General features: G+C 43.8%; 1 protein-coding gene across 1 annotated transcript in view; it reads left to right on the top strand.

The window, feature by feature from the left end:
* The first annotated feature begins 6,281 nt into the window (after positions 1-6,281).
* The window catches only part of LOC134022760 (collagen alpha-1(XXV) chain-like), a 38,586-nt gene continuing 19,353 nt past the window's right edge, over positions 6,282-25,514 (top strand). The window contains exons 1-2 of the mRNA XM_062464509.1: positions 6,282-6,989; positions 11,601-11,670. Coding sequence (XP_062320493.1) covers positions 6,687-6,989; positions 11,601-11,670 — 373 coding nt within the window. The 5' untranslated portion in view covers positions 6,282-6,686. The remainder of the gene's footprint in view (positions 6,990-11,600; positions 11,671-25,514) is intronic.

Raw genomic sequence — 25,514 nt, forward strand, 5'->3', positions numbered from 1 at the left:
AACACGAGGGAGTATACAGTAGTGTAGAGATACTGTAAAAGTGGCTAGTAGCAAGAGATTCTCAGATAAGACCTCCTGTTTCCCTCGAGTTAGGGTTCCAAAACATCACTAAATAAGAATTGAATGTTCGCCCTCAAAGAAAAACCCAAGACAAGAAAAAAATCCCTGCCCCAAAAGTATTTCCTCCAAATATTTTCTTTTTTTTGATTGCTTCAAAAGAGTATTTTGGTGGTAAACCTAGCCAGCATAAATTCACCTTTAAGACCCATCATCGGACCACAGCTGAAGTTTAAGGTGAGAGCCATGGGCTCAATTATCGAGTGAGGCGTTTTAACTATTTTCCAGTGAGAAAACAAGCAGTGGAAATCAGCAATGTATCAAACGCAACTAAGCAAATAATCTGTGTAATTCAATGACACACTTTGACGGTGGACAAATGATACACGGAGAGGTCCAATTTCAGCACTCAGTACAAATCAAAGTAATACATCAAGAGCCCAAATGATTTTCCCCTCTCTGGCTTGGATTGTTTTTCTTTCTTCATTAAAGCCACCATCGCTCCACATCTGCCCAGAACGACCCACTTGCTTTCTGAAACCTCAGGCTAGCTGGTTCTAATTTGTTGTTCCTTACACATTATTAAACCTCACCAGGCTCAAAGCGAAGGGGGGTGGTGGGGGGGGGGGAATATAGGTTGTGGGGAGTAGGATGACCCCATAGACATTTAATAAGCACATGGAGTATTTAACCATGCACATGGTAGTCCACATGCAGGAAGGATTGCAGTGGGAACATGCCAGATGTTTGTAGACTCATCTATTTACTCACAGAATCATATAATTACCCCACCCAGTGAAAAACAACAACTGCATTTATCAGCCACAACAAAATGACTAACCCTAACCCAGTTATTAATTACATTTGAGCGTGATGGCAAGGTTACAAAATGTTTCAACAAACTTCAGCCCTTTGACGTGAAAACGTAATGTAGCATTTCAACTTTGCAAGTTCTTTGTCATAGCTACTCTGTCTTCAATTCACTGGTGTGCTGAAAAGGACAAGTGCCTCCTCTCTGAAAAACCTGAATGATCTGACCATAAGTGCAATCCAAGGTCTATAATTTATTTGATGTGAATGTCAGCAAAACTTTAATAACCGAAAAGAAAATAACATTGAGGGTGGAGCACTTGGCTAATTATAGAAGTGTGAGAAAACCGCAGACCGCCAGTAGCCTGCAAGGGCAAGAACCACTGATGCCTAGACACAGGCTTCCACCTCAACTTGCAGTATGCTGTTTGAAAAAGATGAGGAACTCTGGATGGACTGAGAGAGCGAGACACACTGACAGAGAGAGAGAGCATTGAGAGGATCCAGGTGCAGACAGAGAGTGAGAGATGGAAGAGGCAACAGGGACAGAGACAGAGGAGCAACATAAAAATACTGAGACACGGGGATGGAGAGATATCAGCCAATTGGACCTCATTAGAATCCATGCAGGACTGTGCAGGCCTTTGAACAAGTGCAGCTGTGACAGTTCTACTATGTAATCTCCTTGAACAGAGGGAGTAAGGTTGTAATTTTCAAATCTAATTGCCACAGTTGCATGATCCTGCTGTGAACCAGAGGGATCAGAAAGAGGAAACCTTGCTCACAATCTTGTTTGGTTTTTCTTCAACTACCATTCTTGAGCCAAATCGAATTTTCCTCAAGCATATATGACCAAGCCCCCTTACATCTGAGATATTCCATCTGGATTGAAACGCTTCTGTAGTAATTTAATCCTCTGAATCATTGCATCCTTCCTGGGATGAGCAGTCTATCAACACACTGTTTTCTATAGTAATAGAGAATGCATGGTGGTCCAATCACAGATAAATGCCCGTGGGACCTTCTGACACCCCTTCTCTATGGTTATTAATGGAGTTAGCATGCTAGCACAGACAGGTCCTTCACTGTGGTTGATAATTGAGTTAGCATGCGGCTAGCATGGACCATCCCTACCACGACAGCACTTTTGTCCAGTGAGCCAGACACACCTGCAAGTCATTAGGAATAATTATCCTCAGGGACTGTGTGAACATCCTCTTGAACTTGAGATCTTTCCGCCTCAGTATCACCCAAGATGGGCCATGACTGAACATTCAAGACAAATAGAGGCAATTGTCTCCCCATCACAGGAAAAAGGTCTCCCTCATCAATTTAGGGTGATTGCCTCATTATTCAAAGAAATAACAACTTTGAAGGCTCTAACAGCTTGAAAGTGATGCACAATTTTTCACGGTCTAGATTCTGTGTAGTTACATGACCTCAGTGATCAACTATGGAGTCATAAATGTGCCAAGTTACTATGCAGACAATTACTGACAAGTTTAAGTTACATATTGTGTACAGTGACATGGTACATACCAGGGATCTGATTGAGTTTTCCCACAAATTGGCTCACATGCTTATGACTGTTGTCAATCGCTCTGCACTAGGTTGCCAAACAGGTCTGGTTATAGGGTGCTTGGCACATGTTTTTAATAGATCCAACAAGCATTGCGTAACAATGTACCCCCTGTCGTAAATTCCAGAAAAAAGGGAAGTATTACAAAGAAACAGTGTTGACTTCACACTTCAACAGCTCAGACTTCTCAAATGCATTTCATCCTATTTTCCTTAACTAACTGTGAAGGCCTTACTGCTGCAGAGTCTGCATCACATATCCCCTGACACTGTCAACTCTATGTTCTGTCTATTATCCAGGAAAGCTTAAAGTTTGCCCGTTGCCACCTAGGTATCGGTCTGGCAGAAACATGAACTATTTAACCCTTGTGTTATCTTCGGGTCATTCTGACCCATCAGTCATTGTGACCCACCGTCGTATTGCGACAGATTTACCGCATACAAAGACAAAGTGAAGCATTTTCTTTTAACCGTTGGGCTGTCTCAGACCCCCCACATTGCAAAGGTTAAAAGAAAATTATTTTAATTTGTTTTTGTATTGGGTAAAATTGGGTAAACACAACGATGGTTCGTTATGAACCTTTGGGTCATGTGACCCGAAGGCAGCACAAGGGTTAAAGAAAGCTACTGTTGATCGCTCTGGCCTTCAGATTTATCAAGTCTGAAGAAAACATACTCAGCTTCTACCTCCAAAAAGTACAGTATATATATATATATATTTATACAGTATATATATAAGCTGTGAGAAAAGCCCCTCATGGGTAAATAACTATTATCTATTGTAATGGCTGCATGGACTGTATCCTGTGACTAGGAACTGGGATAAATAACACATTGTATGTTTTGAAGGAGCTGTATCCTGTATACTAGGATACTGGTGCAGGGTTTTCTAAGTGTGGAGTCAATGACAAACTGCATCTGTGTTTGTGTGTGTCTAGCCATCTGGCATACAGTGTAGTATGTTCTTTGAATGTAGAAAACAAGACTCTGGGCTCTACTGTCACTGACAAAGTGCATCCCCCTCTCAAGACAAGTCACTGACAAAGTGCATCCCCCTCTCAAGCACAGACAACCACCATCCACTATGCCTCAACATTGCCTTCAGGCATAGACGATAGCATCACTTCAGTACCATAAACAAACAGTTAGGACAGACAAACAAACAAGTGATTTTCTTAAATAGGGATCTTGGCTGATTCCAATCCTCAATTAACTGAGAGTAATTAGCTGCTAAGGCAAGTTTTGCTGTAATTTCAGAGAGGGGCAGAATTTGCTGCGAGTGCACATGCTGAGGTATTGAACTCACAACATAATTACTGAGCACTTGACCAGAAAATGTTCATGTTGCAAACCGAACCAGATGCCCTTGTGCTGAAGCGTACCATCAAATGACTTTTCTGTACTTTGTAAAGACATTTAGTAATTCATTCATTTGAACCTTTTCTTTAAGTTTCTCAATAACTATTTGGAAAGTATAGGTTAGTGGAAGACCTTGGACAATATAATGGCTTTCCCTGAACTGTAATATTGTTCAAGACATTTCCTTATCATTAATAATCCCTGTCATTTTAAGCAAGACATAAACAAAATACTCCATCCCCTGGACCCTCTCTTCCTACTGCATCATACTTCTAGCTTTCGTACCATTTAAGTTATCATTTGATTTAATTGAATCCAATGATTGCCATACGTTTTGTGGTTTCATTTCAAATAGGTTTTTTACCTTCCAGAATCTCAAAGCCAGCTGGCTAGGGCAATGTCGTAATTACAAGGGCTTAGAGCACTGACTTTATTACAAACGCTTGATGGACCTGAGTCACCAAGTCATAAACCTTAGTAGCTCGGACTGTACAGTAGCACTAAGATGTGGTTGACAGTCGAAAGGGGACATCTCTTGGTCCGACTACATTTACGTCAGAAGATATAAGTCAGGAAATTCTCCATTAGCTTTTTAAAGCCTTCTGTGGTCCCTTGAAAATATAAACCACCCATGTGGTTTTGTAAACGCAATTACACAGCCGCTGCTTGAGGTCGGCCATCTTGATTTTGGTGGCCAGCAAGTCATCTGCTGTCAAAACCACACTTGTAGTTGCTACAGGCAGCACAACATCAAACAAACATTGCTTTTAATGTAACCGAAGTACCCCGCAATTTGAAGGATTAATCAATATACAGTGGGGATGATTGTATTACAGGATTGTGAATGGTCTCTTTATCATCAAACTTAATTATTGTTTTAATATAAAACACATTTTCAAAAATTTGGTATAATCCTGTACTGAATGACATTTGATTAAAATCTTTCTGTTGTAGCTTGTCACTTTTCTTTTCTTTTTTTTGTCTGTTCAATATGCGGTGCCAAATCTCTGTTCTGCCAGCAGACTGTACATGCACTCACAGCCAGGGGACAAGTGTTCTTTTGTCCTCCAGCAAGCAGTGAGCATTGCTACTGTCTGGCCCGCCTTTGAGAGATACTACAAATAAAAACCCTTGATAAACCTCAGAGTTAATCCCGTGGGTTATGGCTCCTTTTCTCGACAGACATGTGGACTTAGCACTGTACCACTGCATGCAGCCCACTGAACGATGGAGTTGAAGAGTGCCTTAATCACAATTAAACTGTCAAATAAACCGTTTCATAGCATTGTACTCTTCATCATAAAATCAATCAGTTTTATGTTACGGCTAGGGTGATGAATTACAGTTTATGTAATAAAGAATACTGGTTGACACAAGTACAAAAAGTACATGTACTAAGTACATTAACTCAACACATTCGCCCAACTCAGCAGTTTTACAGTGTTTTAGTCACTGACTGCCAACTAATCAATGGTATCAGGCCTCTCACACCTGGGCAACCATAGCCAAAAGCAATCGACAAACTTATTAGGTTCAACCTGAAAAATCATTTGTAACTTAAAAGAACTTTTGTCAGGAAACAGCATTATTTGACCGACAAGGACATTTTTATTGCATTTCTAAATGAAAGAAAAAAAAGCCTTCATAAATAGACACATCCTAGACAAATCAGTGAAAATAAGATGAAAATGGTTCCAAAGCAAAGATGAATTTGGGTCTTTCAATTGAACTGGTCTTCTTGACCTTGTATTGTTCTTGATCCGTTGGGTTCGGTCATGACTTCTGGCTGACAGAGTCCATTTGTGGAGCCCTGTCCAAAAACGTAAATGTGTAGGGCTGGTATTTAATATATGTATTGATATGGCACTTCTACAGTGACTTCGTGATATGGTCATTCTCCAGCTTCTTCATCCCGAGAGGTTGTCCTGTAGACCTTTAGTGATTTTTACATTTAAAGATAAGTGAACGTTGTTGATCCATAATGGGAAGTTGCACTACAGCATTAAAAATTTCAGCATCATGAGTTCATAAACTTCACCTATGAAATAACTGAGTTTCCTTATCAAATGTGGGAGAGGCAGATAAGTTTGCATTAGCTGCGCAAAACATGGGTGTGCCAACCTTTGATATCTTTGCACAGCCAGGGCTGAACAGTGAAAGCGTTTCAGAAAAACTTGAAGGGCTTCATGTTTTGAATGCATGAAGACTGCAGGATTCGGGGTATTCTCAGTTAATGACAAAATACAAGTTGAACTTCACTTGCTGTGGTAAGTTGAATACAGTGCGTCGGTGCTGAAAGCCAAGGCGATGGAGCGAGTTCACTTCGCATCTTAACTGTACGCACCTAAAAATATCCTCCGCGAGCTGCTTGGATCAAAGGGGGAACGGAGCAACACCGCCGTGAATCCCGCCCCGACATTTAGCCTAAATAAACTCATAGGAGGAGCATGTACTCTACAGTGGAGCAAAAGGCCCATGGTAACCAGTGCAGTGGCGAGTGGGTCGGGTTACAACGTGCGCACTGACTGGTGATCTTGCAGAGATAGTAGGCTGTTAGACACTGCAGGACCGCTTTGAAGACCTGATCAGATGGCATAGCCGAACAACACGGCAAATGAATAGAGCTCCCTTTGAAATCGGACATAAATTATTGATTAATCAAAATCTACATAATGTCTCATATTGTCACTTTGATATAGACACTCATCTGAGGATAGCAAGGCAGTACAGAAGGAGAGGGCAGCTGCAACTTGCTCGAGGCGACCCTCTGTCCAAAAGTTAGGTTAGGATTTCGACTCCAAAACTGTTATATTTTCATCTTTCTTCTCATGAATATTGGAATTTCGTGACGGATAAAAAGCGAATAAACACGTATAACAAACATGGAAGAAGATCAGAAATGGGGAGCTGCTGATAAATCTAAAGTGGGGAGGACTTGCAACGAGTTCTACCCTTGTAAAAAGCCCTTTTGGAGGAATTGTAAAGACCTGTCTGCTATAACTGTGTGCATCGCTTTATCGGTGTTGTCTTTTGGAGTTTGCTTACTGGTTTTCCTTCGGACCTCGGATCTGCATTCCCGGATACTAAATCTGGAAAAGCAGAGAGAAACACAGGTCTCCGCGTGGATCTCTCTCGAGCAGGTGGAACCCGTTATCTTGGGACGCCTCGATCAGATTTTGGAAGAGGTAAGGATTCCGTTGTTAGACTTGCCTACTGTTATTTTTGACGAACATAAAAAGCACATGAAACGGATATTAAAACTACTTTTTCCACATCCAATATAATATGAACAAAACCTAACATTAACTTCCTTACAGTTTTTTGGGGGGAATATCAGAGTTTTAACGTATGTCAAGTACATTTACTTAACTTTTAGACCTGGGCTAGCCTACTACAAACAAGGAATGTTTGGGTAATACTTCAATTACCAACTGGAAATGATGTGCATCGCTTATCAAGGCTATATCGAGCCGATTACTTTAATTATCAAAGCAGCTTAATTCAGTCCTGCTCTTTTATTGCATGATTATATAGTTTTGAACTCGGAACGGTCTATGGTTAAATAGTGCGCACAGCAGCCCTATAAATTCATAGGCTACTACAATTGGGTCACAACCTGTAGATTCAGGAAAACGTGGAATAGCCTACTGAAGCGCACGCCGGCGGGTTGTATTTGCTCTGTGTGATCACAGGTAACATCCCTATTATCACCCCAATACATTTTAGTAATTTACTAAAGGAATTATCTGAGTTCATTGCCTTAGAATCACGGTTTAGAACACAGAGTAACCATGTTTTCAACGCATCCAGACGTAGCCCTTAAATTGACCACTTCCACAGCTATACTAACATCTTCTCCCGTTATTGAAGTCCCGCAGTGCCCAGGTTTTCCCTTGCCGTGTTTACTTTAGCATACCTTTGTTCATCATGCCCCCTTCACTCTCACTAAGTGCGTCGTAAATGGTCTTTATGTCGGGCCGGTTTCCAAAAGCCCTCTGTATGGTGCCAGAACTCAGCTGTTCACTGCAGGCCTGGTCACCACAGCTGTCAAGGTGCTGCTAAAGAAGTGATGACCAAAGACAACTTCCAAATTCAAAATGGTAGATAGAAAATATGTTACAAGTCATGCAAGGGAGGAGATTTACAACTTTGTTTATTTCATGCATGTGACTAATATTCCAGGTTGAATTAAGTGTTTTTAGGGAGCTGGGGCCCGATAAAGAAGATCTTGCCTCAGGCGTCTTAGTCCATCCCTTTGTTTAGGACTGTTTATATAAATACCCATTATTAATGTGTGCAACAACAGATGTGGTCGTTCATGGAAGCTTGCCTTCTCACACAACACAGTCCAGTGCCTCTTTTTTTCTTCTAATTGACTCGTAGTTGGATAACTCTTTGGAAAATCTCCTCTGTACCAGTTTAAATTATTTCCCACTATTTTCCATGATTCTTTCGGGACCAGGACAGTTTCCCACAGCTTACGGGAAAATGTTTCAGCCTTTTTGTCACTTACTTGTGGATCTACACGTAGTCTTACATATGCCACTCTCTATGCTGTTTAAATTACTATTAAGAACACTTTTTTTCTTAATAGTAGGGATTCTCAGTTAATCACAAAGTGGGGATTTTTACTTATTTTCAAAGCACACATTTTTCTCTCTTTAGTTTGTTTGGGCAGAAGCTTGTTCACTGTCCCTGAAACTTTTAATTTTAAATCATCAGATGCTAAATCAAATGGTGACAAAATGACAAATGCTCTTACTCCCTTCCCTTGTGCTCACTCATGCACCTCCAACCCCAAAAACACGCACCCCCCCTGAATACACCATTATCTCACCCTAAAAGTGGCCTGTTTAACATTTACAATTAACCGCAAAGTTGTCTCCACAGGCCGCACTGAGGCCTAGCACACATTTCGAGGTGCTCAAGCTCGGTGTTAGTTTCAGGCCAGAAACGGAGGTGTGGAAAAGGGAGAAATACGGGCGCCCTCTGCACAGGTTTCTGCGCTCTGTTCCCAACTGATCCGTCACCCAGCACAGTGTAAACTATATGTAGTGTTGAGGCACTTTGGCCAGGAAGACTGACAGAGCACACAAACACACCTGCACACACACACACACACCTACACACACACAACAGTCATCTCCTGTGCTTCATCTGTTTCTGTAGCTCGTGGAGGAATGCAAGTGTTTGTGCTTTTTTCTGTTTGTGTGCAGAAGTCTTATGTGTGTATGTGGTGTGTGTGAATGCTTTGGTGTGTGTGTGTGTGCACTACAATAACCTATTTGTGGACAGTCGAATGCAAATAGCCCACTATAAGAGAAGTGTCCATGCAACCTCTGTGATTTATCACAATTATCACGGTATACTGTCAGTCAGAGCCTCATTCTGCATAGAATTTCAGAAGGCTTGCAAAGCGGGTGCTTTACCTCGTTGAATAATTTAAACAAAGGATTAGGACTAAAAGCATTACACCACAAATTATTATGAAGCACCGTTGTCAATGTTAAACTGCATGTAGCACCTCATACATTTTCATATTTCCAAATAGCAACCAATGCAATAGTTCCGTATTGCATTCTAGTGCGTGCTGATTTTGGACCTTTGTCAGAGACAACTGGAGACTACTAAAGCTTCTTTACCTGATTTTACAACCCAAAGTTGTAAAAACATCTTAGTATGAGGGGTGCATAATTTACATCAGGCAAGCAATTCCTATAACATCTTCCATGTTACCCTGTCACTTTACCACTCAGTAAAGTACCAATTCAGTATTATTTTTTATTCTATATTATTTTATTCTATATTATTTTATCGTATTTTATATTTTATTATATAGCTCTGCCAGTATTTTGTTTTACATTTTCTACATTTTATCTTGTTTATTATGTTTACTGTATGCACCTGCCAACCAAAGTAAATTCCTTGTTTGTGACTACTTACTTTAAACACTATTCTGATTCTGATAAATGGTACATGTAAGCAAACCAGCTAACTGAACAAGAAGATCAATAAGATGTCTTATGACCTGGTAGTAAAGGTTTAATACCATGTGATTGATGACACCCAAGTGCTAATAGCTCATCTGCTAGAGAAATCAGCATGAGTCAAATATGGGTGTAGGTTTCCGTAAGGAACTACAGAAATATACCTCAAAGTCCCATGGTTCCTCAGTCCCACCAAGTTTGGTAATAGAGATGTGGCCATGATAGTGGGTCACCATCACGCAAAATGCTCTGTGGCGAAAGGACCCCTGAGCACCCAAAGCCCCTGGACTCCCTGAGTAATAATCCAACTTTGAGATTTCCAAAACGTTTTGTCATCCTTTTAAAATAGAATGTTAAAACCAGATCAAAAACCTCCGGCATCGGGTTACCATTAGAGTGGGGAGGCAGAGAGGCGGAGAATGCATCCCCCTCTCTCTACCCCTCCTTCCCACCCTCTCTTCCCCTCATCCCTTGTTCACCCCGTTCCCAAAAGGCCAGAGGACATCAGCTGCTGTGATTGCAGTGTGCATCATAAACACTGTACCCCCTCCACATCCATGCACATTACATAGGAGACGTCTTTTTATCTCCCTCGAGTGAGACTGCCCTTGCCATTGTCAGACCACAGACACTCCACAGGAAACCACGATATGAACCAATTGTGCAGGATGGGTTCTTTTGATGTTTCGTTTTGTCATGCAGCTTCTCCCAGTTCGCTGTGTGCAGTGGTGACCGAAAGTGCTTTGGGTTTTCAATGGTGAGCCTTCATGTGGTTTTTGGGCAGCTTTTAGTGTGTTTCCTCTGCTCGGATTCCCATTAGCAATGTGTTCTCAGTATTGCATTTTTGCTTGACATAATCCAGGTGAAAGACTGTTTTCCAAAATTCCAGTTAGTGTCATTTTGTTCAAGGTTTAACCTGCCACTTTGGAGATTAGGAACTGAAAGGGCTGTCTACTCAGAGAGGTGGGTCGTTCTCTTTCTAAAGAGTTCTCCAGCTGAGAGAGAGGGAGGGAGGGAGCTGTGCCAGCACAGTATCAGCCAAATAACTTCCTGTAACTATTTATGATTAATATAAAGTTTGTTAAGAGCAGAAAGTCCAGAAGTGCAGTCCGAGAGTGATTTGCCATGAGAGTTTTGTAACATTGGGGTGACTTTGAATCTTGAGCCAGACACATTTTTAGAGAAAGAGTCTGGCAAGTTGGACTCAGACTTCAACAACCCAATTCCCTCCAAGACCTCAGTCAGGACCATTTACAGAAAAGCTACAGTACTATACAGCACACACTATATATTTGTGGTTGTTCAGAAAGTTGATATATGAAGGGTTTTGGTTTCCCTTGTATAAAGTGTGACTGCTATGCCTTTGTTAAAAATAGCATAATGTAAAAAACCCAACTTTAAACAGTATGAGATGACATGGTTCAGAATTGCAGAACACTATTAACATCAACCCTAAAACCTGTTAGAAGCATCGAAACAGCACTCTGACATTCCTCTGACAGTAAGTACACTGAATGGCTCTGGATGGCTGTGTGCAGTGGGGATGTGCTTGTGTGTCTGCACAGGGTCAGATCATGGAATCACTGTTGTTTGTTTATTGAGGTCAGCTGTAAAACTGAACCATTCCTTGACTAAGATGTGAACACCCTTCGTCTGAAGTTAAGGGTCTGTGTCATTTGTTTTAGGCTTCATCAACAGTATGTCAGTTGTATGCCTTTGACAGGGCATGAACACATCCGATAACATTGAATTAGAGACGTTTTGATCATGCTTGCTCTGACACTCCCCTCTGTCTCCTCTCTTCTCTAGAAACTAGCTGCTCGGCTTCCCAAGACACGAGAGGCCAGGGACGCGACCCAGAGCTGTGTGTGTCCACCAGGTAAGTCCTCCTTTATCCACTCGGCTCACCTCTGAGCTGGGCTCCGCTCTGGTGTAGTTAAGAGTCTTTTTCAGCCACCGCCACTAATCACAGCCGCTCAAATCTTGCTTTGGTTTCCTCCCTCTGGGTGAGGGGAATTTGCCCTCTTTATATGGGTCACTACCTTAAGTAGATAGGAGTAGTATGGGTGGGACGTTTATGGCGCTTGGCTACTGCCTAGGGGTGAGATATTGATCCCTGTTAGTGAGATCTTCCCCTAAAGGTGTTTGTTACCTGAGAAAATCATATAAGGATCTTTTGGAGGAAGGGTTTTTCGCACAAAGGCTTCTCTTGTTTACAGTTAAAGGGCCTCATTCAGAGTTTGGTTTTACTAGTGGGATGGTATCATTTATGTTAGTTTGGTCGTCAATGGGAACAGTGTGCAACTCCCATGCAATCAGTGTAAGGTGAGAGAAGTCAGGGTTATCTCCGTTGGTTTATAACACCTTTAGGCAGGTAATGACGTTTTTATGATCGAAGGCACCTCCGTGAGGGTAACTAATGGCTCATGCGCATGCAAAGCTTTTGTTTTCTTAACTGTGTGAAATCTCTCATTACGGACACGGAGGCAAACAATACAAACAGTTTGTACAAACACAGTATCGCAGCAAGGTTAGAGGGTAAAAAAAATGCCTCAAAGATCAAAGTAGAGTGGAAATGGATACCCAGTCATAGTAGCTGGGGCAGTAAGACACAATGACGGATTCCCCTCGCAGTGTCAGGAAGGGACAACAAATGCAAGGATATCCAACAGGTTTTACTAGTATACCACTATCTGCCACACTTGATACTATGCATGCCAACTGGTGCCCTCATTTTGCACTTGTGCCCTCGGGCCAGCTTCACCATGACGACAGGTGGAGGTGTATTTTGGGCACAGTTGGGTCAGTGGCAGTTGACAATGGTTGCAGCAGAGGGCATTCTGTGTCACATTGGTTCATGATGGAATCTGGCGTGACGAGGTGCCATCATCAGGGCATTCCTGGGTAAGGATGGCAAGGCATCCCACTGATAACTAGCCATATCCGCCACCCTCTACACACAGTGTTGTCCCATTGTGGTGTAACATTGTGACCCGTGGAATTGAAAGATTTAAAATCTTATCCTTGGACTTGAATTATGCTGGCGTAGTCTTTGTTTTGGAACAACATTAAAACATTATTCCATTCAAGTAGAATTCCGTGTGTGTTTTCAGATCCCAGTTAGGTTAACTGAAGTGAATGAGCTGTACTGAGAATTGTGTGTGACTCCCATTTGAGAAGCCACCTCAGTCACCACAGACACCTGTTTCCCTGCTCCCCTATCCTGGTGTCACTCAAGTAATTACGCAGTGTCGAGTCTGTCTGCAGGACACTGAAGGATTTGGGAATGCCAATGTCCGTGAGGCTCTGCATATGATTATATTATTCTCCACGTCACGGTGTCCGTGAACCTTACGTGTGTCTCTGTGTGTTTGTTGTCATGGTTTTGTGTGTTTGTGTGCGTTTGAACATTTTCACGTGGGCCCACATATGTCTGCCTGCTAGCCTGAGCCAAACACGTCTGTGAGAACCAGGGGGCGTGAGAGTGTCCACACATTAGTGCTAATTGGCCTTGTCAATAGGATGCTAGGCTTTTAACGGGTCAGTGAATGTCTTTGGAGGTCCTCTGAAGAGCGGTTGGGACGCACACGCAGTCACAGCCCCGGAGACGAGGGCCTCGTGTTGCAGGTGTGGGGAGCTCTTTCAACTCTGACCATCCCAGATGGTCGGTGTGTTTTATGGGCAGAGCCGACTGTTTGTGAGTTCCCGGTCCCACAGCTCAGACTGCTGTGAAAGGATCCTGAGAAGACGTGCTGTGTTGTTTTGAACCCACATATTGCATAAGGTCTGGCTCGACGTCGACGAAATGCATCAGCCTCACACAGGGAAGCATTTTTTAGGTGGTGGGGCTACAACATATATCTACTGTGACCTTACGGCTTCGCACAATAGGCTACGGATATTCTAAAGGCTATCGTCTTGCTCTTATTCCTGGATTACGGCCTACCATCCATCACCTCCACTCTTATTGTGTAAAGACCTCTCCATTGATGTCCCTTTCAACAATGACACAGGGCCCCTGGACGGCCCAATGGCTCCAGCCCTCCGCCCTCGCTGCGGTGCACTGTGGGATATGTATATGTATGGCTATACAGTGCTCCCAGCGCCCACCTGGCTACTGCCAATCAAAGAGCGGCACACAGCGTTCAGATGGCTCCCATTCCTTTGTTTATTTTCAGTGCCGGGCGACCAGAGCCATAGCGAGCCCACTTCCCTGGTCCTCAAGAGGCCCCCGTGAACAGACCCTAAGACAAGAGAGCAAGCCACTATTGTAATTTAGCCTATATGTTATGGCGTGTAATTGTGCGGCTGAGGTATAGTGGTTAAAGAATTGAAGATTGATGAACTCAGGGAACAGATTAATGAGCGTCGTTCATCACAAAGTGGAATCCTTATACTTTGTAGGCTTTTGTTTTCCAAAAAGGTTTATTTAGGCCGAGGCTACATCGAAATGTTCTCCCAGAAGTCAAATCAGCGTACACAATGTGTTAGATATTGACCCAGAAGTTGAATCTGACTTGACTGAAATGCCTTTCTGTTGAAGTTATGTTGAAATGCCTCACCTGTCTTTTGAACACAAGGAAAATAACATAAATAGCATTTCCTGTGTCGTGTCGAGGAGGTTTTGGGCTGTCAGTTGAAGGACACTTGGTATTATTCTGGGCTTGACATGTTTGTGAGCCAGTGAACAATCACCTCATGTAGGGACATGCTAAAAGCAGAGTAAGGTGGGTATTTGCTCATATATTCAGCGTTCACGTTTTTACGTTAACAATAAAGTCTGTCACGCGTGTATGTTGCGACTTCTGCTTTTGTAACAACAACATGCCCAACTCCTTAACGGTACTCAAACATTCTATTTTTAAGAGGGGTTGTCGGAAATAAACAAGTCAGACATTTTCAATCGCTGAGTGCTTTCATGTCAACAGTCTGGCTATGCGGAGATGTGTACATCCCTCTGAGTGAAGCATTGCATGTTCTCATATCTAAACATGGCACCGTTGACGGGACGGCTAAAGCCCTATGTGTGTCACCTTCCAATTAGCTCACAGTCACATGTTGACCAAGCTGGTTCAGAGCAAGAGCACATTCTTAGCCTGGATTAGAATATTCCACAAAGCCTTATGGTTTAAGACTTTATTTTGATTGGCATGAATTGGCATTAATCAGACATTTTAATGACTTGCATGCCTTTAGTTTTTGACGAACAGCTAACCACATACTGTAGATATTGTAAATGCCAGTTAACTTTGTTTGCATTGATTCGTTTTTGCAGTATTTGGCAGTAGAGGTTGAGAATCCCAATAAAATATATCACATCCTTCTTAAGAGGATGACATATTTGCTGTGGCTGTGTTATGAAATACAAATAAAACATATACATCTAAAACAAATGTTTGGCCTGAATGTACGTGTACAGGAGGTAATAAAAAATAAGTGTATCCAAAGTCTAAGGAACCAAGACGTAGGAACATTTCTTATTTCATATGTGGGACATGGTGCGAATGTGAACATCAAGCAAAAGGTCAGGAAGTCCGTGGCCCAGTCAGATAAACAAGAGCGGGAGAGGAGGGAGCGATCTGTAATTGGAGCATTGTTAAAAGCGGTGTGTTTCTCCCACGGAGGATACAGTGTGTATACGTTAACCCCCCTAAGATTTACGGCTATGAAAATACGTGAGAGTGAGTGTTTATCAGCCCTGTCCAACACTCACCAACAGTGTTTACGTGAATATTTATTGCCATCGAAGTAGTCACGCATGTTGTGGATGAAACTGACTAATCGGGATTAATTGAACGATCATAAAATTAACTTAGATACTTGTACTCTTTTTTTATTGAAGTGGTTGTCAAGTTGTCAATCAAAGAATAGATAAAAGCCAAGACCGTGATAACAGCATGATTGAATCCAGGCCACGTTGTTGTGGGACAAGCTGAAGCGGACTTTCTTGGATGTCAAGTCAGAAGAAGGAAAGAAAAGGCAAACTCGGTACCCTCCTCATTTTGCTTGACGATACTCTTTCCGCTCCATGAAATAACCCTAACTCAACTGATTTAGTTACTTTGTGCCTGGGGACGACAATGGTGGAGACAATGCTTGGAGTCAAAGGGGGCGGGAGTTGCGGGTATGTGTCAGAGAGAGAGTGTGCACAGGTGTGTGTGAGTTTGCGTACTCCTGACCCTGTGTGTGTGTGTTTATGTATGCGAGGTGACTAGAGTTCTATCTTGGGAAGAGCGTGTCACTGGCACTCGTTCAGCCACTTCCTGGGACTGGATAACACGGCCCTTATCTTCCGTGCATTACTGCAGAGCAGGGCCCTGCTGTAGCTTACGTACCCCCTATCTGGGGGGATTAATCCTGGTTAAAAAGGGGGGATGGAGTGAATGAGAAAGGATAGCAGGAAAGGGGGAAGGGAGAAGGGGAGGTAAAGGCCTTCTAAGCCCACTGCTAGAGAGGGAGGAAGTGGGCTTTGACAATTTACCTGGCCGAGCTCCGAGAGGAAGCTGCATACAGTGTGTTCGCTGGATTGTAATCAGAGAACAGACCCCCCCCCCCCCCCCTTGCCGCCTGCCCGCCCCCTCCTCCTAATGCCACACAGGCTGGCAGCCTGGCGTCGTAGGCATAGCTGACCCTCACCTCTCTTCCATTCACCCTCCCCCCCCTGCCAGAATAATGGTGAATGAGACGGGCAGCAGGGCTGCCGCTGCCACCCGCCAGGGCCCACTTACACACACACACACGCGCACCCGCACACGCACACACACAGACTTGCATACACACACCATCTGGGATGGGGCCGGGCATGATAGACAGATTTAAAGAGCTGCATGACATAGACATCATTTTTTCGATCCCACTTGTCCGCAATGTGTCACATTGACATTAGGCAGCACGGTTGGTGTGCGGAGGGGGAACAAAGAATAAGGCTCCAAAGGTTTGTTATTGGAACAATGGACATGAAAACCCAGTAGCTCATCATTTCGGCCACCTATTTTAAGCCATCAGAATCGATTCCAGTTATTTATCGCCAGCACAATATTGCACTCAACAACAAAGTTGTGTTTACTCAAACATTACAGTGGACACGGACACATCTATTCTTAGTGACTGGACATTTGCAGTGAAAGAAGCTTAGTTGTGCCTGTCCGTCAATCTAAATTTGACCTGCTTATAAGTGGAGCGGCGCTTGGGGAGACGGTGCTGTGTGAAAACATTGTGACTTTATTTTATTGCTCAAGGTACAAACACTTGTCAGACAGGCTCCATTGCCAGCATGCTGGTTTGGCTTGTAGGGCACATTTGGGTAGCTGGCACGCAGAGCTCTCAGAGTATGCCCATAGCCAGCCTGCTGACAGACCAAAGCAGCACCTAGTGCCAGATCAAAGAGAGTAGGGAAAAAACTGTCCGTGTGTAAGTGCAAGAGAGGAAGAGTGTGTGAGTAATGTCTGGTGTCGTCGGGGGTCGAGGGTCGAGGGTGGGGGGTGGGAGAGAGTCCATAAGGACAGACAGTTCTGTTCATTGAAAAAAAATGAGCTAACTGAGAACAAAATCTGCAGGGGAGGGGGTCAGTTACACCTGTCCACCCCTGTTAATTTTTTCTCAAACCTTTTCATAATCACCCCATCCATCCAATTGCTGTCGATAAAAGTCCCCCCCCCCCCGCCCCCCCCATGACCCTCGTAAACAAGAGGCTTCCTCTAATCTTTGCACCGATGGAGGGGGAAGGGGGGAAGCATGGGGTCGCTGGGGTGGTTATTTAAGGAGTCCCCCAAGTTCACCTTGACATGTCTGCTGACAGGAAGAGCGGCCAGCAGATCCCCTTTCTTCGCCTGTGATTAGTTTTCACAGCAGCTGCCAGTGTGCAGCCATACTTGGGGTGGGGCTGCCGCTGGTCCCAGAGAGAGAGAGAGAGAGAGAGAGAGAGAGAGAGAGAGAGAGAGAGAGAGAGAGAGAGAGAGAGAGAGAGAGAGAGAGAGAGAGAGAGAGAGAGAGAGAGAGAGAGAGAGAGAGAGAGAGAGAGAACATTTTAGCCGAGAGAAAGAGGGAACGGTTAGAGGATTGGGGAGTGTTCAGAGGGCGAAGGAAGAGAAAGTAACACACCCCTCTGAGGTACGGTAGGTGAGGGAGACACTGAGACACAGTAGAATTCCAGTTGACCATCTGGTTTTCCGATCAAGATCCTGGTCCTGGTCAAAGAGTTTGCCCAATCCCCTCCCACTGTTCCAACACCGATACAGCGTCCACATCCTAAACGTGTTAGCATCTTGTTTGTTGAACTTTAACGGCCAACTCTTAATGCTCTACTCAGGAAGAGACGCCTTTAAGGCTGTTTGTCTACCCCTCTGGCCATTTCCGTGTTGAATTGTAGAAAGAGCTGAGCAAACACAGGGTATGCTGTGAAGTATGGACTCTGTATTGAGTATTTGACAAATAAGATTTGTGCGGATTCTTTCAAATGAAAGTACCTCAGACATGTGCCAAATGTAGGCTTATTCTAAGTAGAGGACTGAATTATGGAAATGGCATCATTTAACCTTATTCTGTGCATGCTGCGTGATTGGGATTTAGGAAATGCGCAGTCATTCAGCGAGTAAGCCACAAGTGGGCAGCCATTTTGCCTTTTACAAATAAAAGCATGATAGTGAATATGTAGAGGTGCAATTAGGTGTAATTCAAGCTGACCCCACAACCACTGAGTCTCCCAGAACAATTACTGCTGAAATTGCTGTATTGAAAAAAAAAAAAAAAACACGAATGAAATTGAGACTGGCTTTCTTGCTTACAGTTGCGGTCAAATCAAGGGGTAGAAACCACAATTCAATGCTACGCTACGGTGGTCTAACCCAACTTTAGGAATTGTTTACTTGAATTAATATCTGTGTGCTTGGTTGGAACACTGCTGACAGTGCATGCACATGGCGGAAATCATGTCTACATATTGACTGATTTCCTGGCAAATAAACTATGAAGAAGATGGAGTTTTGCCAAATAGAAGGTTGGCCCCTTCAGACTCTCAGTAAACGGGCATTGGTCAAATGGTAACCTCTGACGTTCCTTTGAAAATTTCAAATACCATGGCTATTCTCAATTGTATCGCAGAACAGTATAGATGTGTGGTCCATGAGAATTTGACATCTTCATGACTGTGGCGAGCTGAATATTGAAAACCTGCAGGCAGGAGCACATTTTTCTCAAAATTGCATTTGGATTTAAACCAACAAAAATAAACATGCAATTCCATGATTCTCTGGTGTTTGGAAGAGTGTGAGTAGGTAAGCAGATGGTTGGGAAATGAGAATAAACATCTACCAATAAAATGTGACTCCAATATAAAGGAAGCAACTCACACAGAAGGAAGCAAGGCAAACAAAGATGTACACAACAGGCCTAAATGTTTCAAGATTCGTTCTGAAGCAGATATTTCAGTGATGTCTGCTCTGCACCAATACAAAGGATTGCATGAATCTAACCGAAGTCTTTAAAAAAAAAAGGTTATTCTATGTATCAACCCCTCTCATCTGTGCCCACAGATAATTTTTATAGCTTCATAATGAGTGAGTTATGCATGAAATGTAATAGCGATTCAGAACTGCTGCAAATGCAAAACTGTTGTTGTAATGGAAAGCTAATCATGTTATAATCAGTGGAACACCCTTATCCTTATAATGTAGGTGTGGTAGCCCCTCGAGTCGCCATGGGGAAGTCGGACTGGAAATTCAGTTAGCCAATAATACTGAACTGTGATGTTTTTGTTTAGTGTTATGAAAGTGTTGCTACAGATATTTATTTATTTGGAGTATATTTCTGTACTGTGCAGAATGTGCAGTCACCACAGACATGGTTGCCCTCCTGATGATATGCGGCCTCACCTGTAGGCTGTGTGACACTCTAGCTTCAAAACATGCTACCAGATCTGCTGCCCCCCCCCCCCCCCCCCCTAGACTGTTCAGTTATACGCAGTTTAACACATTTGTGTAATTAAGATACATTTGTTTGATAATTGGTGTTTACAGGAAGAGTGGGGGATAAATACCAGGTGTCATGTGAATGTGCGGCTTCCAGGCCTGGGACCCCACCGAAACGCGCACACGCACACGCACACACAAACGCACGCCGACACACACACGCGCACACACACACGCGCACACACACCCACACACACACACTGTAAGCACACAGTAAACACACTGCCACATTACAAACACAGAAAGCCACACACATGCTCTTTCCCACTATTTCCCAGAGGGCCATCTCGTGTTGGCACCGTCCGCGGAGGCCCCCTCGCTCACTCCAGACATCCTGTGGGCATCGTAGCGGACCGTGGCGAGCGAGCAAACCCACAGGGAGCACGCTCTTATGTTAACAGAGCTGGGATGGTTGCCAACGACAATACAATTCATTGAAACTCAGAGGGAAAAGCTTGTATTTCTCCCATTGGCTCCAGAGGGCAACGGCAGTAAATGGAACAGTACAGTAGTTGAAACTGCAGAAGCCATTTACAAAAGGTCGTGTGTCACCTTTTTAGTTTGCAAGTAATTACAGACTTCAAGACCAAAAGTCAAATACGCACTGCAACACACACACACACACACCCTCACCACCAACCGCACATTGAGGATTGCCTGAATTTATGTCTCGGAGTGCAATGAAAACACCGGCGCCTTGATTGTTAATATGGGCTATTAATGGTGTGGATGTGTTGTACTCGCAGCTAATGGACCTGAAGAAGTGGGCCATCTGCTTCACATCATCCTCTGATTGAGAGAAGGAGTGGAACCCTCCGGTACTGTTGTTGATGGATAAAGGCTTGTGTAAGGACTGCCCTCCCGGCCTTGTGTGAGTGCACTGTGTCCCGGCAGCAACATCAACAGTCAATGAAGGGAGGATGAGTTCGTTTGCCAACGTTAAAGGATGGATGTCGCCGTACTTCTGGGGACTGGAGGACTTGCTCGGGATGTTGTTGTTGGAATGGTCCTCTGATTTCTGACTTGCTTCTTGATGAATCGTTTGTAACCTTGTCGCTTAGACATTATTTAGCATCCTAGAAGTCTGGGTATTTATTTATGTGTTACTTGTAAATACATCAGGACTTTTAGTCTGGAGAATAAACACACACACACACACACACTTGTATACTGACACAGAAATGTTAGGGGGTTATGAAACCTAAGCTGTGAAGCTTAGAGATGTGATGTACAGGATACTCATCTCTACCAAACATGGGCCCCTTCTAACAGACCACAACGAGGCTGTCCATTTCATATTACAGCACACAACTAAAAAAAAGAAAAAGAAGATGGCTATTTAAATTTGAGTGTTTGGATCTCATGGCTTATATTTCATGGGTACATGGAGCAATTGTATAGGACTTTGTCCCAGTCCTCGAATAATGGTTTTCCACATTTTCCCAAGATTGGACTGTTGAGTTCTTTTAGTGGGTATTTTTGATAGCCCACTGGAATGGAAACTCCATAACAAATGACCCCTCCATCAACGCAAAGTGACACCTTTAAAGCCATGTTGAAAATAACTATAATCTAAATGATTCACTTTTCATTGAAGAAGTTGAGCCAGAGAATATCCTCTCATTTTAGGATTAGGTTACTGTATAATATTTCGGTACCTGCGTAAAACCATACAATGCTTTTTTAAATATGTATAAATTACTAAACGTATAGGTAATGGTGGCTACCCACATCAGAGAGCTGTTCTATAATGTTTCTGAAATACCCGTGACGTCTGGAGCAAGGTCACATCAATGAAGGGATTGTTTTTTCTTAATAAAAGGCCCAAGCTTTCATGCTGTCTTTATATCAATAAGGACCTTTCCAGATGTCTAAATATGAGAAGGTTTACGCTTTTGCTTTTGTGTTACAACATCAGGCACCGATTTCGCTGATCGGCCTTGGGGCTCATAGCCCATGCATTCCCCCCCTTCTCTCAAAGGCCTTTTCATATGAAACAATAACCTTGCAGGATCTTTGATGCACACAGCCACGTTATATGGGCGACTTCCCTTAAAACGGTGACATGACTTGGTAGAAATGCAGACTTGCTTAATGTGACTTTAATTGCCTGGCAGGACTTCTGATATAACGTAATCTCTTTTGGGCCATAGGTTATATAGGTTGCGATCATCTATGTCACCCTGTTTGACTAGCTTTGTCTTCTGACCACTAATTAAAGCTTTACTCTAATCATGACATAAGGCGGTAACCAACAACAGTTCAGTGGGGTGGAAAAACTATCAGGAGCTTATATGAACCAAGGCTCATGTGACTCTGTTTTCTCAACCCATCTTCTCTACCATCTATTCCATCATAGTCCTAGTTAGGAACTATCCTTTCCTTTCCTGGAAGATGAACACTAAAGGGAGCACTGGTGCTGCATCACAAACACACACCAAAGGTACCGCCAGTTCACGGATCTGTTACAGGGCCAAAGAAGATTCCACTTAGGGTCAACCTGCCCCGACCCTGCTCTCTCTCTCTCTCTCTCTCTCTCATCTCTCTCTATCTCTCTCTCTCTCTCTACTCTCTCTCTCTCTCTCTCTCTCTCTCTCTCTCTCTCTCTCTCTCTCTCTCTCTCTCTCTGTGCTTTGAGTTGGGGGACACACTCTTCCTCTGTGTCCCCTTTCTCTGTCTCTCTGTGTCCCTGTCTCTCTCTCTTTCCCTGTCTCTTTTTTTCTCTTCCTGTCTCATCTTTCCCTACCCTCCAGTGCCTCAATTGTCGACGGTTGAACATTGTAGTCCAGTCTTTACCTAGCACTATCTTAATCATCCTTCTAAACCTCTCACCCCTGGTGTTCCTGTGCCCCCCCCCCCCCCCCCCACACACACACACACACACACACACTACCACCCACTTCCGTAACCTCTCAACACCCCCCTCTGATCACTCTTAAGAGCTAATTAGACCTATTAAAAAGATAGGCAGTGTTTCCTTCTCTTTGTTTGTCTTGGCCGGCCTGGCTGAAGGCTGTCAGCCTCTACTTCATCAGTGGTTTACAGCCTACCCCGCACATGCACACACACGCGCGAATGCACACACACACACACACATTGGAACTGAGCCATGTTATTTGAAATGGCATCTCTCACCTCAAGTTAAAACCAAGGCATCTGATTATCAGTTGAGAGGATGATCTTAAATGTAATTCATGTGGAGAATATTACTCAGTTGTTAGGGAACAACATGATTCAGTAAGTTCAGGTTAGGGAAGGTACAAGGGGCATGATTGCTCGGATTGGCTTGTGGCGTGACCACTATGTGATGCCAACTCATTATGAAGTATGCGGCAGGTTATTTACTTGAATGATGAGCATCTGTCTTGGTCGGCGTCCAGGAGACTAGAAGTAAGGTCATGTTGAGGTACACATTTCTCTCAGATTTGGTTTACTCTTCACTTCTGTCACCCTTTCACGTGTCACTTTCCCCATTCTAGAGATCCTTATCATTGACAGGGAAGACGATAATAGCGTTCCCATGTTAAACATTTGTCATGCAATCATAACAAACAGAACTGTTGATATATTCTCCTGTGTCCTTTGGAATATGGCGACCTCATGGTAGTTCTCTCAGTGTAAGGCTGCGAGGAGTTGTTTGGTGAAGAGGTCAAACCATGATGTGTGTACAATGCAAACCCAATATACAGAGAGAGAGACACAGAGAGATAATCTTGCATATTTAATTAGGCACGGTAAAACTGGTAAAGTTTTTTTTGTTCTACTTCCTCTCTTCCTCTCTCTCTCTCTCTCTCTCTCTCTCTCTCTCTCTCTCTCTCTCTCTCTCTCTCTCTCTCTCTCTCTCTCTCTCTCTCTCTCTCTCTCTCTCTCTCTCTCTCTTTCTCTTTATCTCTCTCTTTTCTCTATCTCTTATTCGCTTTCTCTCTTTCTGTCTCCCCATAGTCCTAGGTTTCCCCTTTAAACATAATGGTGGGTCTTCAAGGAAACAATCAACTTCATCTTCAATAGACGCTTTGTCAGTATGTGGACTTGTACGTGAGCTCCAGGGTGCGTCAAATTCCTTTCCCCCACAGAAGAATGTGTGCAGCTCCCACGTAGGAGCTGTGCTTCTCTCTGTTTGCCTTGCAAAGCCGTTAGTGCGTCAATCCTCCGAGGTGAAGGAGAAAAATGTGGAGAAGCTCTATGGATTTTCCAGAGGTTCTGGATCATGGCCTAGCCACCACGACACCCGAAGCCCAAAGTGGCGGACCTAGGGTCAGCTTAAAAGAGTGTGAATAAGAAGAACAGTGAGGTGATCGAATTGCTCAAATTCCATCGTTATATGAGACTCGAGTTTTCTGTGGAATTTTGTTCAGGCACTGTAGGAGACCAAAACCCATCCAGGCCTTACACACCGAATGTCATCGTTAACCAATCACCTCCAAGGGGTCCTGTTATGCCCCTCGCTGGTGTGGTCGACTTCTGCATCTATTTTCTTTCCACCAGTTGGTCCAATAAAAAAAAAACGTACAAATGCATCTGTTTTGAAAGATGAGAGCTCCGGGTTGGCTCAGTAAAGGTCTGGGAAAGTGTAACCCAGTAGACATGGTGTTCAGGTCAGAGACTGAAATAAGGGTGAAGCTTCTCCATAGGGCCCCCCTGGTCTTCTGCTCTTTCTTACAGTAGAAAAGCTTAACAGGCGCTTGTCAATTACAAGTCAGCAAGCAAGCCCAGTAGGGGAATACAGTGTTGGCTCTGACAGGCTGCTGGTCTGTCAACACAGACGAGACTTCCCAGAGACCAACTGCCATCAAACCCACATCAAAAGTGGAGAAAATGGCTCCCAGACTGGGGTGGACTTGTAAAAGGACTCACATCACAGCTCCTTGTTGGCAAATGACAGAAAAATGTGTGAGGCGGGTGGAGGTTGGAATAACAGGCAGTTTCAATGAAAGAATGTCAGTTACAAAACTTTTACTGGCAAAAAATTTCCCCTTCTGTTTGAAAGCACATTTACAAATATTGTTTTTGTATTTAGATGTGGTGGAACCTGACAAAGACAGATTCACTTCCTTGTCATTAATAGAATGTTTTTGACTTCCTTGTCGCTATAATGACATCCTCGCAGATATCCTGTCTGTGGATTGTCTGCCGCCATAAAGGTTATCTGGCCCCTCATCTCATATGGTCGACCCCTTATCCTAAGGGTCAAAGGTCGGGCCTGTTGCTGTGTCATCCCTGAGGCTGTGCGAGAGAGGGGGGAAGGATGATGACACCAGATTCTCTCCAATGACTTACCCAGCTGTGAAACCAGAGAGGGCTGCACACCTAGGAATGGAGGGGGTTAATGGAGTAACAGAGAGAGCCAAACAGACAGCAGTGCCATGCAGAGGGTGACTGGTGAGGCGGGCGGGTGGGGGAGGGGGGAAGGGGGAGGGGGGGGGGGGGGGCTGACAGTTGGTTTGCTCATCTAGCCGTTAAACAGCATTTGATGTCCCCAAGATAAACAAGGTTATTTACAGTGCTGGAGAGCTGTGACCAGGCCGGGGTGTCAAACCCTCTCCCTGGCCGGGCCCCATCGCTGGGTTGTCAGGCAGATGTGTGTTCAAGTGTTTGTGTGAGTGTTTTTCTCCACCCCACCATCCCTCTTACCCTACCACACACACACACACACACACACACACACACACACACACACACACACACACACACACACACACACACACACACCCTTTCCCGCTCTTTGTCTGTATCTGTAATTGCTTATTCTCCTGTGTGT

This window comes from Osmerus eperlanus, chromosome 6 (assembly GCF_963692335.1).
Source record: "Osmerus eperlanus chromosome 6, fOsmEpe2.1, whole genome shotgun sequence".
In the NCBI taxonomy this organism is placed as follows: domain Eukaryota; kingdom Metazoa; phylum Chordata; class Actinopteri; order Osmeriformes; family Osmeridae; genus Osmerus; species Osmerus eperlanus.